The sequence below is a fragment of the Sciurus vulgaris genome (assembly GCF_902686455.1).
Source record: "Sciurus vulgaris genome assembly, chromosome: 6".
Lineage (NCBI taxonomy): Eukaryota > Metazoa > Chordata > Mammalia > Rodentia > Sciuridae > Sciurus > Sciurus vulgaris.
In genome coordinates this window covers 143271297-143285777 of record NC_136466.1, presented here as the reverse complement: position 1 = coordinate 143285777, position 14481 = coordinate 143271297, and the positions used below count along the sequence as shown (strand labels likewise).

General features: G+C 40.9%; 1 protein-coding gene across 1 annotated transcript in view; it reads right to left on the bottom strand.

The window, feature by feature from the left end:
- ADAMTS12 (ADAM metallopeptidase with thrombospondin type 1 motif 12) overlaps positions 1-14481 on the bottom strand; it is a 329970-nt gene that overhangs the window by 37216 nt on the left and 278273 nt on the right. Inside the window, exon 19 of the mRNA XM_079144478.1 lies at positions 2419-3525. Coding sequence (XP_079000604.1) covers positions 2419-3525 — 1107 coding nt within the window. The remainder of the gene's footprint in view (positions 1-2418; positions 3526-14481) is intronic.

Below are 14481 nucleotides of genomic sequence, written 5' to 3'. Positions count from 1 at the left end.
TTACAAGTATGCTGACTTTAATCCTTTTTGATACATACAGAGGAGCAGTGTAGCTGGCATAGCTGGATCACTCTTAGTTTTATAAGGAACTCTGTGCTGATCTGCACAGTGACTATACTAATTTATGTTTCCACCAACAATGTACAAGGGTTCCTTTCCCCTGTTTCCTCACCAGCATTGATTATTATTATGTTTTTGATGACTGTCACCAGAGTGAGTTCTGTCAGAACAATACCTGGCAAAGACTTGCTCCCACCCTGTAGGCTAGCTCTTCATTGTGTTGTTTCCTTTGCTGTGTAGAAGTTTTTAAATTTGTGCCCTCCCACTTGTAAATCCCTGTTATGATTTCCTAACTTATTGGAGACCTATTCAGAAAGTCCTTGCCTGTGCTAATTTATTTCCTTTATTATTTATTTCCTTCTACAGTTTGTTCTTGTTTTTCTAAGACCTTGAAATTCATCATTAAGGAAAGCAAGAATAAATATCAGAGCTGAAATTAATGAAATAGAGACTGAAAGATCTTTTCATATCTAGTTTCTTCAGGGATTTTATCCAGAAGGGATGTTAAATTGTGTCAAAGGCTTTCATGCATCTCGAGGTGATCACGTTTTTAATCCTTGATTCAATTTATATGATGAATTATGTTTATTGGTTTGCACATGTAGAACCATCCTTGTATCCTGGAATGAAACCATCTTTATTATGGTATATGATCATGAAACTATGCTTGCTGCATCCTGCAGATGACCTCTACAGCTCCAGAACTGAAGAGAAGAAAAGGGAGTAATAACATAGAATAGGCTAAAGAATTGGGCATTAATGATAGTATAGTTAATTGGGAGTGGTGGTGCATACCTCAGTGGCCAGGAGGCTGAGGCAGGAGGATCACAAGTTTAAAGCCAGCCTTGGCAAAAGCGAATCACTAAGCAATTCAGTGAGACACTGTCTCTAAATAAAATACAGAATAGGGCTGGAATGTGGCTCAGTGGCTGAATGTCCCTGAATTCAATCTCCAGTACCCTCTCCCTGCCAAAAAATATTAGTATAGTTAATGCAAAAAGATATAGAAAGAACAAAAAGGGAGGGAGAAAAAAGATGGGAAAAGAAGAAAGACAAAAAGAAAGGGAATAAAAATGAAAAATAAAAGAGATAAGAAGAAAAGTTCTATTAATTTAAAAGACACATGAAGTTTGAAAAATATATGGAAAAAAAACACAAATAATGAGAGAAACCAAAATAAAGCAACTCACCAAATAAAGAAGCGAAAGCAAAAACAGACAGAAAATGATTTAATATTTCTCTTTGTTGAATTAACTAAAATGGAGAAACTACATTTTGGGGCTTCTAATTGTAGAACCCCCCAGTTATGGAGAGGTCTGTGGGATAGAATTACAGTTCAGTTTGTTCCCAACTCAGACAGGCCAAAGGTGTTGGAGAGTCTGCAGACTGGTACCCACCGCTCCTGCCCACCACCAGAGCTGAGGGGGAGTTGTCCACTGAAGAGCTAAATTCACCCTCAAAGGCTGTGTTTTGTACCAGTCACATTATGTTAACAAGTTCATATGCTGTACATTTAAAATCTAAATAGGTGAAAAATGTTGTTGTTCATGCTTCAAAGGAGGTCATTGATTTTAGAAATGAATAAACAAATATCTAGCCAAATTTCTGCAGCCTAAAAACCAGGGTCGATCTCTTACCATCATGTTTATTTTCTTCTTCTCCTATATTCTAGTTCTTGCAATGAGCCAAAGTGAAATGTTTTAATGTAAGCACTCAGCCAAAAAATAAGAAGAAAATCATTTATATAATGAGCTATGGAATTCTACCAGAGTAGAATTGGTTTTCCATTCTAGATGAAATTATTTTACAGGTTTAAACCAAGTCTCAGCATTAGCTTTGTGATTAAAGTGCAAAGTTAGGCCCTTTTAATTGTCCTTCACCACAGGATTGTTGTACATTATAGTTGGAAGAGACATTAGAGCTGTGATTATACTAGCCCTATCATTCTGTAGGAAAAAAATCAGGCATAGAAAGATGAATTTTCCATAATCATACTACTACCTGACCCAGATCTCCTGACTTAGTTTGAGTTCTTTTCATTGTATCTCACCAAATATGTTCTCTCTCTCTCTCTCTCTCTCTCTCTCTCTCTCTCTCTATATATATATATATACACATTTTTACATATACTCTTATATTTATATACACATATATATCATATAATTTTTCCATCTATATTATATATATACATATATTCCATCTTCCATTTGAGGAGTTGGCATAGACTTGACAAGCTTTCCACTTTTTTCCACATTAGACTGCACTTTAATGTAAGTTCATTTTAAAATCTGCACCAGAACGCAACATTGCTATTTTCCATGGGTAATCAGATCAGGGATAGGAAACTTAATCTCTTACCTCACTCCAGTTTCCAACAATCCAGTATGCAGGAGTGTGGTCCTTCATGGGCTGCTTGTAATTGGAGGCGTTCAGCAAAAACCCTTCAGCAATCAGGCTAGATGCGTCTTCCTCCGTCAGGACTGGTTCAGCATCTTGCGTTTCGTTCGTGCTGTCTGGAAGTTCCAGGTGGCTACTTTTTACAGACTTTTCTGAAATTATTGGCTGGCGGTCACCAGTGTTACTTGGCTTTTCAGTGACCATCCCCTCTGCTCTAAGTGTCCCATTTTTCAGGGTACTGGGTGTTTGGCTAGGTAGTGGTCCTTCTGTAACTGTGCTGAAGGGAGGCTGTAAGGACTCCTCCCCAGGATGAGGTGTGGGTGGAGGGCCGAGTGGCACTTCTGTGCTTCTTTCCATTGGAGCATCATTTCCAGGCACACTGATCTTGCTCCATATTACAGAATGACTTTCGTCTTTGTTCTCAGACTGTTCACTGTCTTCCCCTGAGCCACTGTGAATCTCCATTTCTGGATCTTTGGTCAAGGTACTGTAGAATGGAGTTACTTGCCAAGTCACAGCATTGCTGGAAGATAAGTCAGAACTACTTGTTGTTGTAGCGACAGAGTCTCCCTCTGTGGTAGGACCAGTGTCTGAATTAGAAGCATTCTCAACATTGGGTTGGACACTCAAAGGCCAGGAAGGGAGGATGGGCTGGGAAGTGATTCCAGTAGAAATGAGATCACTGGAGTCCAGTTCAGTTTGGGTTGAACTATTTTGCCACCCTTTCTCACCCAGGTCTCCCTCTTTGGAGACTGTGGCAGGACTAATGCTATTGATTTCTGGAGTACTGGTGCTCAGAGAGTCAGGCACTGTGGGTGTGGTAGGCAGTGTGGGCATGGATGTGGGTGGAGGGATGGGCTTTAAGGGATCTTGCTCAGATGTTGGTAGATCTTTCCCACTGGAATTGGTGCCTCTGTTGGGTTTCAGAACTTTCCGGCCAGATGGGCACTGCTGGAGGCCGCACAGGGCTCGGCTGTTGGGCTTCCTTGTCTTGTCGCAAGGTTCGTCATGGTTCTTGGCACATGTGACGCTGCGAATCCGTACTCCGCCACCACAGGAAACAGAACACTGGAAAAGAGACAGGACTGTTAGTCTCATGGGAAGAGATGTTTTCATTCTCGTGCGCAGGTCTACAGAGGATCAGGACAGGCCCAGCGGTGGCGGAACTGTGCAGTTAATGTCGTTCAATTTCTACATTTGGTTTCTGTGCTCTTTAAGTTTCCCATGGAAATATCCACTTCCTGATGACCAATTGGGGCTCAGGACCAACTATTTACTCTCCACAAACTGAGAACATAAACCATGAACAGTGGGGAGTGGGATCCACAAGGAATGCAAAGATTTAAAGTTCCCTAATTTCTTTAAGAGTGAGTTAGTAATATTATCTCTTTCCTAGGGCTCTGATGCTATTAAATTAATATGAAATGGTTACATATTCTCAGGAATCTCCTGTTAGTGATATTGAATCTTTCCCTTTGTTCTTAGAAAATAGCTATTATAATTCAGCAGTTTCACCTAGGTATCATCATTTTTTGGCTGTGGCAGGTAGAATCAGATTAAAAGCTAGACAATCCCTGTACTCGCACACGTTCATGAATCTAAGGCCATTTGTGAAATTAAAAGGTGAGTAGTTAATCAAAGGCAGGCTATATCCTTTTTCAAAGAGTTGGGTCAGTCCCTTAGGGTGCTAAAATACACACTGAGGCATGTCCCCTCCCCCGTGTTTCTCCCCAATTCTGTAGGGCATGCCAGAGCACAAGCAGCTAGGTTATTTTTGGGGGGATCCTAACAAGACAGTCCTTTCTCTGAATTCAGGATAAAAAATGTTTGTTTCATTAATCTCAGCAGATACAAATTGTACATATTCACTACATAACACCAACATTTTAGATAGCCATACTTCTTCAGCCTAACCGCTCCAGTTTTAGCTTTTCCTTTTCAGTGACAGTTTAAGCCAACCACCCAAAAGTTGGCATTTAATCATGGGCCACTCCCAGCCCTTTGCTAACCATTTTTCATTTTTCTGCCTATATTCCTGACCTCCAAAAGGTTTCTCAGGATGGGACTGCATAATACTCAGAGAATTTCGTAGGACTTCATAGCCATTATTCTATGTGATGCTTGCCATATCCTGTGAGGTTCACAAGACAGAAATTCCAGCTTCCACAAGAGAAAAGCCCCGGGACTCACTTTGAAAGGCTGCAAGTCAGTCTCAGAGTAAGAATCTTTAAGAGTGAGTTAGTAGTTCTACATCTTCTCTTTCCTGCCAAAACCCAGTACAACACTCTGAACAACTTTCCTTGGAGTTAGCTTATTGACTTGACTGAACTTTTGACTTCTGGAAAGTAACCCAAAGGCAGGACCCATGTTTTATTCAGAACTGCATTCCAGGATAGTTCTTAAGACACAGTGATCACTTTGCATATATTTATTAAGTGATTGTTTGAGCTGGAAAAAAAATAAAAGGAATGGGAAAATTCTTACATGAGCTTGTGCATTTTTTTTAGCTTAAGTTCCTTGCCTTCTAAAGTTCTATTTTCAATTTCCTCTATGTAGGAAAATAATGATGATGTAGAAAGCTCCCTCTTTATTTTGTTTTAATGGAGCATGATCATTCACTGATATATCACAACTCTGGGCATCAACACTTTTGAAAAGCAGGAGATGGCTGTGGGCACAGAATGGACAGCGGAGGGAGAGACCAAATGCAGGTTAGGGCCCAACCAGCAAAGCTGTGACCTGAAGATACCCACAAAACCTGCAGACACTCTGTTCTAAGACTGACTTCTCAGGTTCATTTTGACATAACAATAATAGTATTCTTTGGTGGGAACTGTGCTTCATGCAGCAGGAAATGAATACTTTTTTCTGTACCAAAGTTGATGTTGCCAAATAAAGGTCTGGGAACCCACCAGTGAGGATATATTGTCTTCCAGCACCTTCCATAATTTACTTGGAGCCTGGAAAGGGAGTCTGGAAATGTTTATTTTCCAGATTTGCCCAATATTTCCACCCTTCTTGTGTATGAAGTACTGTATGCTCCATCCAGTTTTGTCATCCCAAGTCCCTCTCCTCTTGTTATATTCTAATGAGAACCCCTTGGATTTTCAAGTTTTCACCCTATAAAAATTTACCAGTCCAACCAAATACTCTTCAGTGTCTGTCTGAACACATTCCCATGCTGGTTAGCTCGGGAGGCTCAGTTTGGAGAAAGTTTCCCATAAATGGGGCCCTGACCTATCTTCAAGTATCAGGACGCCCCTCTTACAGTTTTTCTTTCCAAGAAATTATTTGAGTAGATTGCAACATAATAGGAAACTCAGATTTTTCTTTTCTTTCTCTTCTTTTGCTCCCTTTGTCCCACCCTTTTTTTATGTGTAAAGAGTTGTTTTAATTTGAAACATTTCATATGACCCTAGGGATGTGAGAATTTAGTATATACCTTCACAAGCATTTGGAAAAAGATGTACCCTCTGTTCTCACTTTGAACTATGAGGAAAAAGAAGAACTGTAAGACCTGTGAAAAATAGCTTAAATTCCCCAATGCTTGCTATGGTTTGGATATGTGGTGTCTCCCAAAAGCTCTTATGTGAGACAATTAAGAATACTCAGAGGCGAAATGATTAGGTTGTAAGAACTTTAACCTAATCAGTGGATCAATCCACTGTTATAGATTAACTCGGTAGTAAGTATAGGCAGGTAGGTTGAGATTAGAGGAAGCAGGTCACTGGGAGTGTGCCTTTGGGGTTTATATTTTGTCCCTGGTGTGTCCCTGGTGTGTGCTTCCTTGTTGCCATGACTTGGGCTGCTTTTTTTCACCATGTCCTTCCACTATGATGTTCTGCCTCCTTGGACCCAGAGCTATGGGATCTGCCATCTGTGGACTGAGACTTCTGAAAAACTGAGCTAAAATAAACTTTTCTTCCTTTAAATTGTTCTTGTTGGGACTTCTGGTCACAGCAAAACAAAGTTGACTAAAACAAAGCTTCAGTTTCTTCATCTGGAAATTGAGAGAAATTAATGCCCACCTTACAAGGCTGCTGAGAGGACAGTCTGAAAATTGCATGGTTTCTAAAGGATGATTGGTAACTATTATTGCAGCTGCTATAATAATGGTGCTGATAACAATAGCAATGCTAATAGCCAAAAAAGTTGGTGGTTCCCAATCTGTATAGTTCTTTTGCAGCATGACACACAGATCTTCTTATGGGGGGTGGGGGAGTAAGGGCAGGCACACATGTATAGACACTCAGAGACCCATGTTCCCCTCTGGTTTACTGCTAGATTTTGTTTTTAGATTCATATTTCCCAGGAAACTGATGGGCATGTGGTCTTTTAACCTGCAGGTTTCAAGAACTAAACAATATTGTTAAGTGTGTGAGTCTGTTAAACCCCAAGGAACAAAGCAGAAATCAATAATAGCTATCTAGCTGGCTGTTCAGTTGAAATGCATTACATTTTGCTACTTTAAGAGAATCTTATTCTGAGACAGGAGTTCCAAAGTGGCAGCCTAATGACTAGATTCAGCTTATTGACATGTACTCTTTGGCCTGTTGAATCTTAAAATCACAAAAAAGTACAAAAACTGAATTAGTGACCAAAATTTCAAAAACTAGCAATTTCATATTTTAAAAAATATGTATTTTTGACTTCTCTTGAAAAGGCAGATACCTTGCATCTGTTGGCCCAATTTCCCAATGGCAACTCAAAACTTCATTCATGGATACCTGGATCGGGGAAGAGCCTATATGTTCTCCAGGACACCTACCTTTCATCCACGCCTACTTTCCTTACCCAGGAGATACTGAATCTTCCCAGGCCACAAATGTCATTTCTCAGAGCTGTGGCACGTTGTGCCCAGCGGCACAGTGCTTTCTACCAGCGACACGGGGCCTAAGCTCTGGATTGCCTTTTCTTATACTCAGAGCAGAACCATCAGTGACACTTTGTGTTCAGCCTCATGTTTCTTCCACTACATCTTCCGACTGTGTTTATCTCCTTAGGAGCTGTCAAGCCCTTCAGATGAGGTAAATGCAGTACACAAACCCACACTTGGAACCCTTCTCAATTTGTAGTTTCAGAATTCTCAAAACCAATTTCAGCTATGATTATCATATGCCCTTACCTTATAATTTTGAACCCTATACCAGGCAAGTAGCTTGTCAATCTGTTCATTCCCTCTCTGGGAGTTATTGTGCCCTCCCTTCCCACCACTCTTGGATGAAGTCTCTGGAAGAAGCCTGCTGAGAAAGAGGTCTCTGCTAAATTGGTCATCTCCACCCACCTGAGGTGCACTGTGGGGAAGGGGAGGTTGAGGGCTCATAATGGGCCCAGAACTGCGGTGCGTAGGGTGAGTTTATTCAAAAACATGGAGTGTATCTGAGGATTTTGGCTAAAGGGCTAAATATATAAAGAGCTAATACTTGGGCATAAAAACATTTAATGCATAGTGTTAGGAATTTATAAATAATGATTGAATTTCATACTAAAACCTGGTTTAAAAGTAAATACTTGTTCTGGGTTCAATTGTCTACACCCCTTTCCCACACACAAAAACGATATGTGAGATTCTTTATAATACCTACCTCAGAATGTGAGTTTATTTGGAGATAGAATCTTTAGAGGGAATCAAGTTAGAATGCTGTTGTTAAGGTGGGCTCTAATCCACTGTGACTGACATTCCTATAAAATGGGAAAATTATTCAGGCACCGTGGTACAGGCCTATGATTCTCAGCAACTCTAGAGGATGAGGCAGAAGGATCCCAAGTTCAAAGCCAGCCTCAGCAATTTAGTGAGACCCTGGACAACTTAGTGAGACCCTGTCTCAAAATCAAAGATAAAAAAGACTGGGGATGTAGCTCAGTGGCCAAGTGACTCTGGGTTCAATCCCCAGTACCCAAAACAAAAAAAGGGGGAAATTTGAAGTCAGAGACATTTGTGCGGAGAAAATATGCAGATGAAGATAAGGGTTTTGGTTTTGCATTTGCAAGCCAAGGAACACCAAAGATTTCTAGAAAACCACCAGAAGCTAAGAGGAAAGGCATAATGATTCTCCCTCACAATTTTCAGAACAAAGTAACCCTGCTGATATTTTGATCTTAGATTTCTAGCATTGGGAACTGTGAGACAAGAAATTTCTGTTGTTTAAGTCAGATAGGTTGCAGTAATTTGTTAGGGCAGCCCTAGGGTATTAGTTCAGTATTGTAGATAATTGAAAAAAAAAAAAAAATCAGACTTGATGAAGAGAATCAACATGGTGCCCAACTGGTTTTCTCTGAGCAGTTGCTTCAAACAAGAATATCCTCCACATCTGTTCTCCAGGAACCCTGACAGAGAATAAGCTGCTGATGTCTAGAAGATGTTGGCATTTACAGACATCCCATGCCAAACACGGGGTGATCAAGGTCAGATCTCCAGGGTCCAGCCCCACAGGAGTGCCTGGGTCCTTCACTGAAATGGGAGTATTAGAGGACATTTAGTCTCTTCAGTCATCCTCTACTCCAACACCCTTGGGAACAGCTTTCGCTAATAAATTCATAGTAATTTGATTGATTGATTGCTTTGTTCATTTGTTTGTGTGTTTTTGTGAGGGACCAGAAAGGCAGATTAAAGGTCTTCCCAGACCTTGATCATGTCCACTTGTGGAGGACCTACCACATGTCTCAGCAAAACTATTCAAGTGCATCTGTAGTCTCAAGTGAAATAAAATAATTTGTTATAAAAGAACATTGGAAGACTTTCTTTTCTCTTTGTTTTGTTTTTTGAAATTATTTGGTGAAGGTAGCTTTTTTTTTTTTTTTTTTTTTTACAGTCTTTGATATCATAGCAATCATTATGCACAGTTTGGAATTCCAGCAAAGTGAGAAAAGATGGTTTACAAATCATTCACAAACATAATACACTTCTTATGAATATTAAGAGTTGTCATATTGTCGCATTTTGCAGGCACTTAAGATGCAGTGTGACGTAGTGCTCAGAATAGAAGTTCTGTTGCCTGCATTCAAATCCTGGCTCCACCACTTGGCAGACCTTGGGTAAGTTTCCAAACTCTTCATGCCTCAGTGTCTTTGCCTGTGACCAGTTTATTTGCCTGTGATGTAAGGCTGCTAAGACCATTTTTTGTAAGGATTAAATACTGCTATGCTTTGGATGTGGAACATCCCCCAAAGCTCATGTATTAAGAACATGTTTGGTGAATGAAGCACGGTTCAGAGGTGGGGCTTTCAGACAATTATTGGATCCTAAGGGCTCTGAACTCATGGATGTATTAATCCACTTGTAGTTGGATGGACTTTGGGGAGGTGGAAACTAGTTAGAGGAAGTAGTTCCAGCCTGCCCTGGAAGCGCTCATATTCTGCTGTCCCCAGCTTCTGAGATGAGCAGCTCTCTTCCACCTTGCCCATCTACCATGATGTTCTGTCTCACCTCAGGCCCAGAGGAAAGGAGCTAGCTTACCACGCACTGAAACCCTAAGCCAAAATAAGTCTTTTCTCCTCTAACTTGTTCTTCTTAGGTATTTGGGTCACAGCAACCAAAAGCAGACTAACATATATTATATTCAAAAAAGTGTTTAATATACATAATAAACATCTAATGAATATTTTAAATAAAGATGTGATTAAATATGGATTGCTGAGTTTTCAGTGTTCCTTTGTTTTCATGGAAATAATACACAGTTTTTTTCAGATCTCAAGCATTGTTGTTGGTCCTTGAAAACCTGCATACCCTATGCACTGTGCTTATAATGTCTTATGAATAAAATGTCCCTCAGCAAAAGGAGGAGTAGGTGGAAAATCAAGGCCCGCAGATCAATCCCTTCAGGACCTTTTGGGTGCCATGGATGTGCAAGGCTTAGAAAACCAAAGTAGCATGGAAAGTTAGCCCTTGTTCACGTTCCTGGTAGTAAAGTCATCATTTAGTGAACACTCACTATTTGTCAGGCACTGTACCAAGTGCTTATATGGATTATTTTGTTCAAGTGTTATAATAAGCCTATCTTTATAGATGAGGAAAGGCTGAGAGGGGATTAACCCAGCTTGAGGCCACACAGTTTGAGGTTGCCAGGGTTAGAAAACCCAGAAAAAATGACTATTCTCTTAAGCTATTTGTCTATCTGACAGAAGTAACATCAAGGAACATGATGGCTTTGGATTGAGAAACTGAGGATTTTTAATTTTCCTGAGACTATGTGAGTTAGTGAAGTTCAAGATTAGAACCCGGGGGTTCTCTGGGATCTCCTCCCACTTCTCTTCCTGCTCAGGATACACAAAGTCAGCTACAATTATTAACTACATGGTGCTTTTAATAGTTACCCATCCTTCCATCATCCATCCATTCACCCACGGAAAAACCTAACATGGTGCTTTACAAAGCACCAGACTGAACCATTTTCTAATCATTTTATTGGCACCATTTTCGAAAACCTCTCATACCTTTGGCTATTTATTACACCAGGAATATCTCTGGAAAAAGAGGTATCCTTACATCTATCTGATGGAAACAATTATAGAATCCACAGTGCTGCCCTTGTGGCTTCCATGCACTGGGTCAAACTGAAGCTTAATCAGTTACCTTATTATCTTCATGTTTAGGTCTCTGCTCTCAGCCAGGACCTGACATATTTCACCACTTCAATGACTACAGCCCTTTTTCTGCACACTGCCTGAAATGCTTCTGGAAAGAGTAGCTATGTATAAACAAACACACTCAGCCTGGCTTCTGGAGGCATGCCACACGCATATCCAAATCAAATCAAACCAAATTGCACCTATGGCTGCCTGCCAACCAGGGGGAGAAACAGGCCAAATAAACATGTAGGGAAGTGAGGCTGAACAAGCTGAAGAAAACTAAAGGCAATGAAAGACAGATATAACTTTCACATTTAATAAGTAGCAAAAGCCAGGATTTGAACCCAGGAGCCCTGTTCTAGGGGTTATGCCCTTCATTACTGGATCAGCTGCCTCTCATAAGACATGTTACGAAAGTGGAATACCTAGGAAAAATGGGAATCCCGGAAACTCTGATACCCTGTTTTTGTTTAAAATAAACAGTTCCTCTTCCCTACCCTCTGAACCCCAAAAGTAAGTTGGACAAAACCAGATTCTTGGTGAAATTTGAGAATGTGGATGGGTGTCTAGAGCATGAGCTTAGCATGCTTCAGGGGTCAGGGGAAGGGCTGGTCACTGGGTCAGTAAACCCCTTCCTGGGGGGCAGCAGGAGAGAGAATAGCCCCTTCTGATCTCTGCTGGGCTAGGGTTGAGTGCTGGCCTGGCATGGCTGAGCTCACCTCTCCTCATTCCTTGGGTTGATGGAGGTACCCGATAGGGAGACAGCTGATAAACTTGCCTTTCCTTTTTCTTCCCATCCTGCTTGGCCAAGGAGGACCATTCTACAGGAATCTAGGAGCATCTCAGTTCTTGGATCTTTGGCCCAGTTACGTATAGTTTTGGGCTCAGTCAGGGTGACCAAATGACTCAGTGCAGACTAAATGATTACATATAGCTGGAGTACTCTCCTACTTCAAATATTGTTGATATCAAAACAAAAAACAGATAACAAATGCTTTATATCAGGTAGCACTTTATCATTTCTTTTCCAAAAAGTATCTGGGCATAGTTACAATGTAAAGGACATTTCATTATATTCCAGCAAAGCCCATTAAAGAGCTCAGCACAGGAAAGAACAGAACACATTTGGTGAATCTTTTCATGCTGATTTAACTAAAAGCACTTCTAATAACATCTCCTGAATGAAAGCTTTGGTTCAGGCTTTCTGCTCAGCTCTATCACGTGGAAGATAGAAACTAGAGTTTCCATGTGTGCTGCCAACTGACTATGCAATGGTCTGTGATTTGGAATCTACAGACACAAATACTTGTCACATCATGCCAACTTTTGGTCCCTTGTTCTCTAGTTAAGACAGGTTATTATGATGTGTATACATGTGAACATAATAAGAGGAACTTCTCAGCCAAATCTGTAATTGCAGACCTTTGAAAAAGCATTAAGATTCTGGCAATTAGTAAATTCTACATGACAAGAATTATTAACTGTTTTGGATGCAGCCAACACATTTTTGGTAAACAGATTTAATGGACCAGTCACAATACCCCATTCAGCCTTATTTGACAACACTGTAATTTACTGCAATCTAGGTTGGCAGTGGACTAACAGGCCAGGCAGGCACATGATGATTATTCCCTCCCGAGAACAGCAAGGAGAAAGTTCTGGCTTATTACCAATGTATGCACATGTATACCTGCACCATCAACAGTGCACTTGTAATAATGGTATATTTTCTTTGAAATATGCCTGCCTTCCTTCCTTCCTTCCTTCCTTCCTCCCTCCCTCCCTTCCTTCCTCCCTCCCTTCTTTCCTTCCTTCCTTCCTTCCTTCCTCTTTATTTTGTGGTATGGTAGCCCCATTTGAAAGGAAAATCTTACAATCTAAGAACCATGGTTGTCATTTCTCAGTTTTTACCTAGATGTTCAACAGTTCATCCTGCAGAGAATCAGAAGCTAAATAAACCTAAACAGTGACTATGTGCTAATTAAAGATAGTTTTGTAAAGATGTTATCAAAGCTGCTGTATTGAAATGAGTACTCTCCATTTAAATGAGTATCTTCAGAGAGGGAAACTTTACTAGATAAATTTCAGAATTCTTTGGATAATTCTTTTGGAACACCTTAATAAGATACACATGAAAAATAATTTCCTTTGTTTATAGTCAAATATCATTTTTAAACACAAAATTTTATCCCACTTGATCACATTAGTCACTTTCTCATTAGAGTTAGTTCTGGCTGACTTCCTGAGAAGCCCCCGGGGTCAAATACTTTCCATTTCTCCTGAAGTTATGTCTTCAGAGGAGTTCCTGCCACTGTTCTTATGGGAAGCTTGTGCCTTCTCAAAGAAGCACACGAGATGAAGTGAGCACCCATCTCAACCTTCTGGCCTATTGATTTATGTCGCTGGCTCTTTGCGGTACAAAATCCGTGGATATTTGTCACCGCTTGCAGCAACAACTTGCACGGGTCTTATGGGTGGTGGACTGGAAACTGAGCTACCTCTATCTTTCTCTTTAGTGCACTGCTTTCTTGCTTGTTTATAGAGGATAGAGGAAATGAGGTTTACTTGCTTTGAGAGGAGGGAGAGAGAGAGACTTTGCTTAAGAGAGACTTTGAGAGGACAGGCTTTGCTTAGAGCTTAGAGGAAGAGAGACTTGCTACGCCTTGCTTAAGGTCTACTGCTTCTTACTGGTGCGTCCTGCATCCTGTGAACTAAGGGTGCGTCTACCTAAGGTGCTTCAGTGATGCGTCTCAGTTCTCTGCTCTGCTATCTGCCTTCCACCACTGCCCCTCCTCGTTGCTGCCCCACTTCCGTGCTGTCTCGTTCTGCTTACGCTTATATCACCTCCAGGAGGTGGAGAGCAGGGCCACGCCTCTTACGCAAAGATTAGCAAGACGCTAGATGTCCGAGCAGGCACAATTAGGAGTGCTTGAGAACACATGCGCATACATTGTGTGCGTGGACAATAAATCACCTGAGTGTGCTTATGTCAATTAATCTCCTCGCTGCCGATGTGATCTGGCGCCGCGCCGTCAACATGGCACAGCCCCCAACAATTTAGAGATCATTCATTCCTAGGCATTTCATTCCTTGGGTCACGGACTGAAATTTACACAGGGAAGCAGAGATGAAGCCCCCACGGACTCCAGGTATCATGAGGAAAAAAAGAGCACTTCCCTCAGTCACTCTGGGGCACAATGAGGCCTGAGAGAATCAGGTTCCATAATGACTCCCAGAATATTAAAGCCTTGGAGTTTCTCATAACTTTCTAGTGCTCTGACTTCTACTTACACTCAAAGAATTAGATCAAATTAATTTTGGGAAAATGCAACCTTATTTGAATTTATGTGGCTAACAATAGAAGTCCTAAACACATGCAGATTAGAGGTAGATTTGAGGGAGTTTCTCTGAGTGTCAAGTATATTCCTCATTATTACAGCAACACTCCTTTGGATT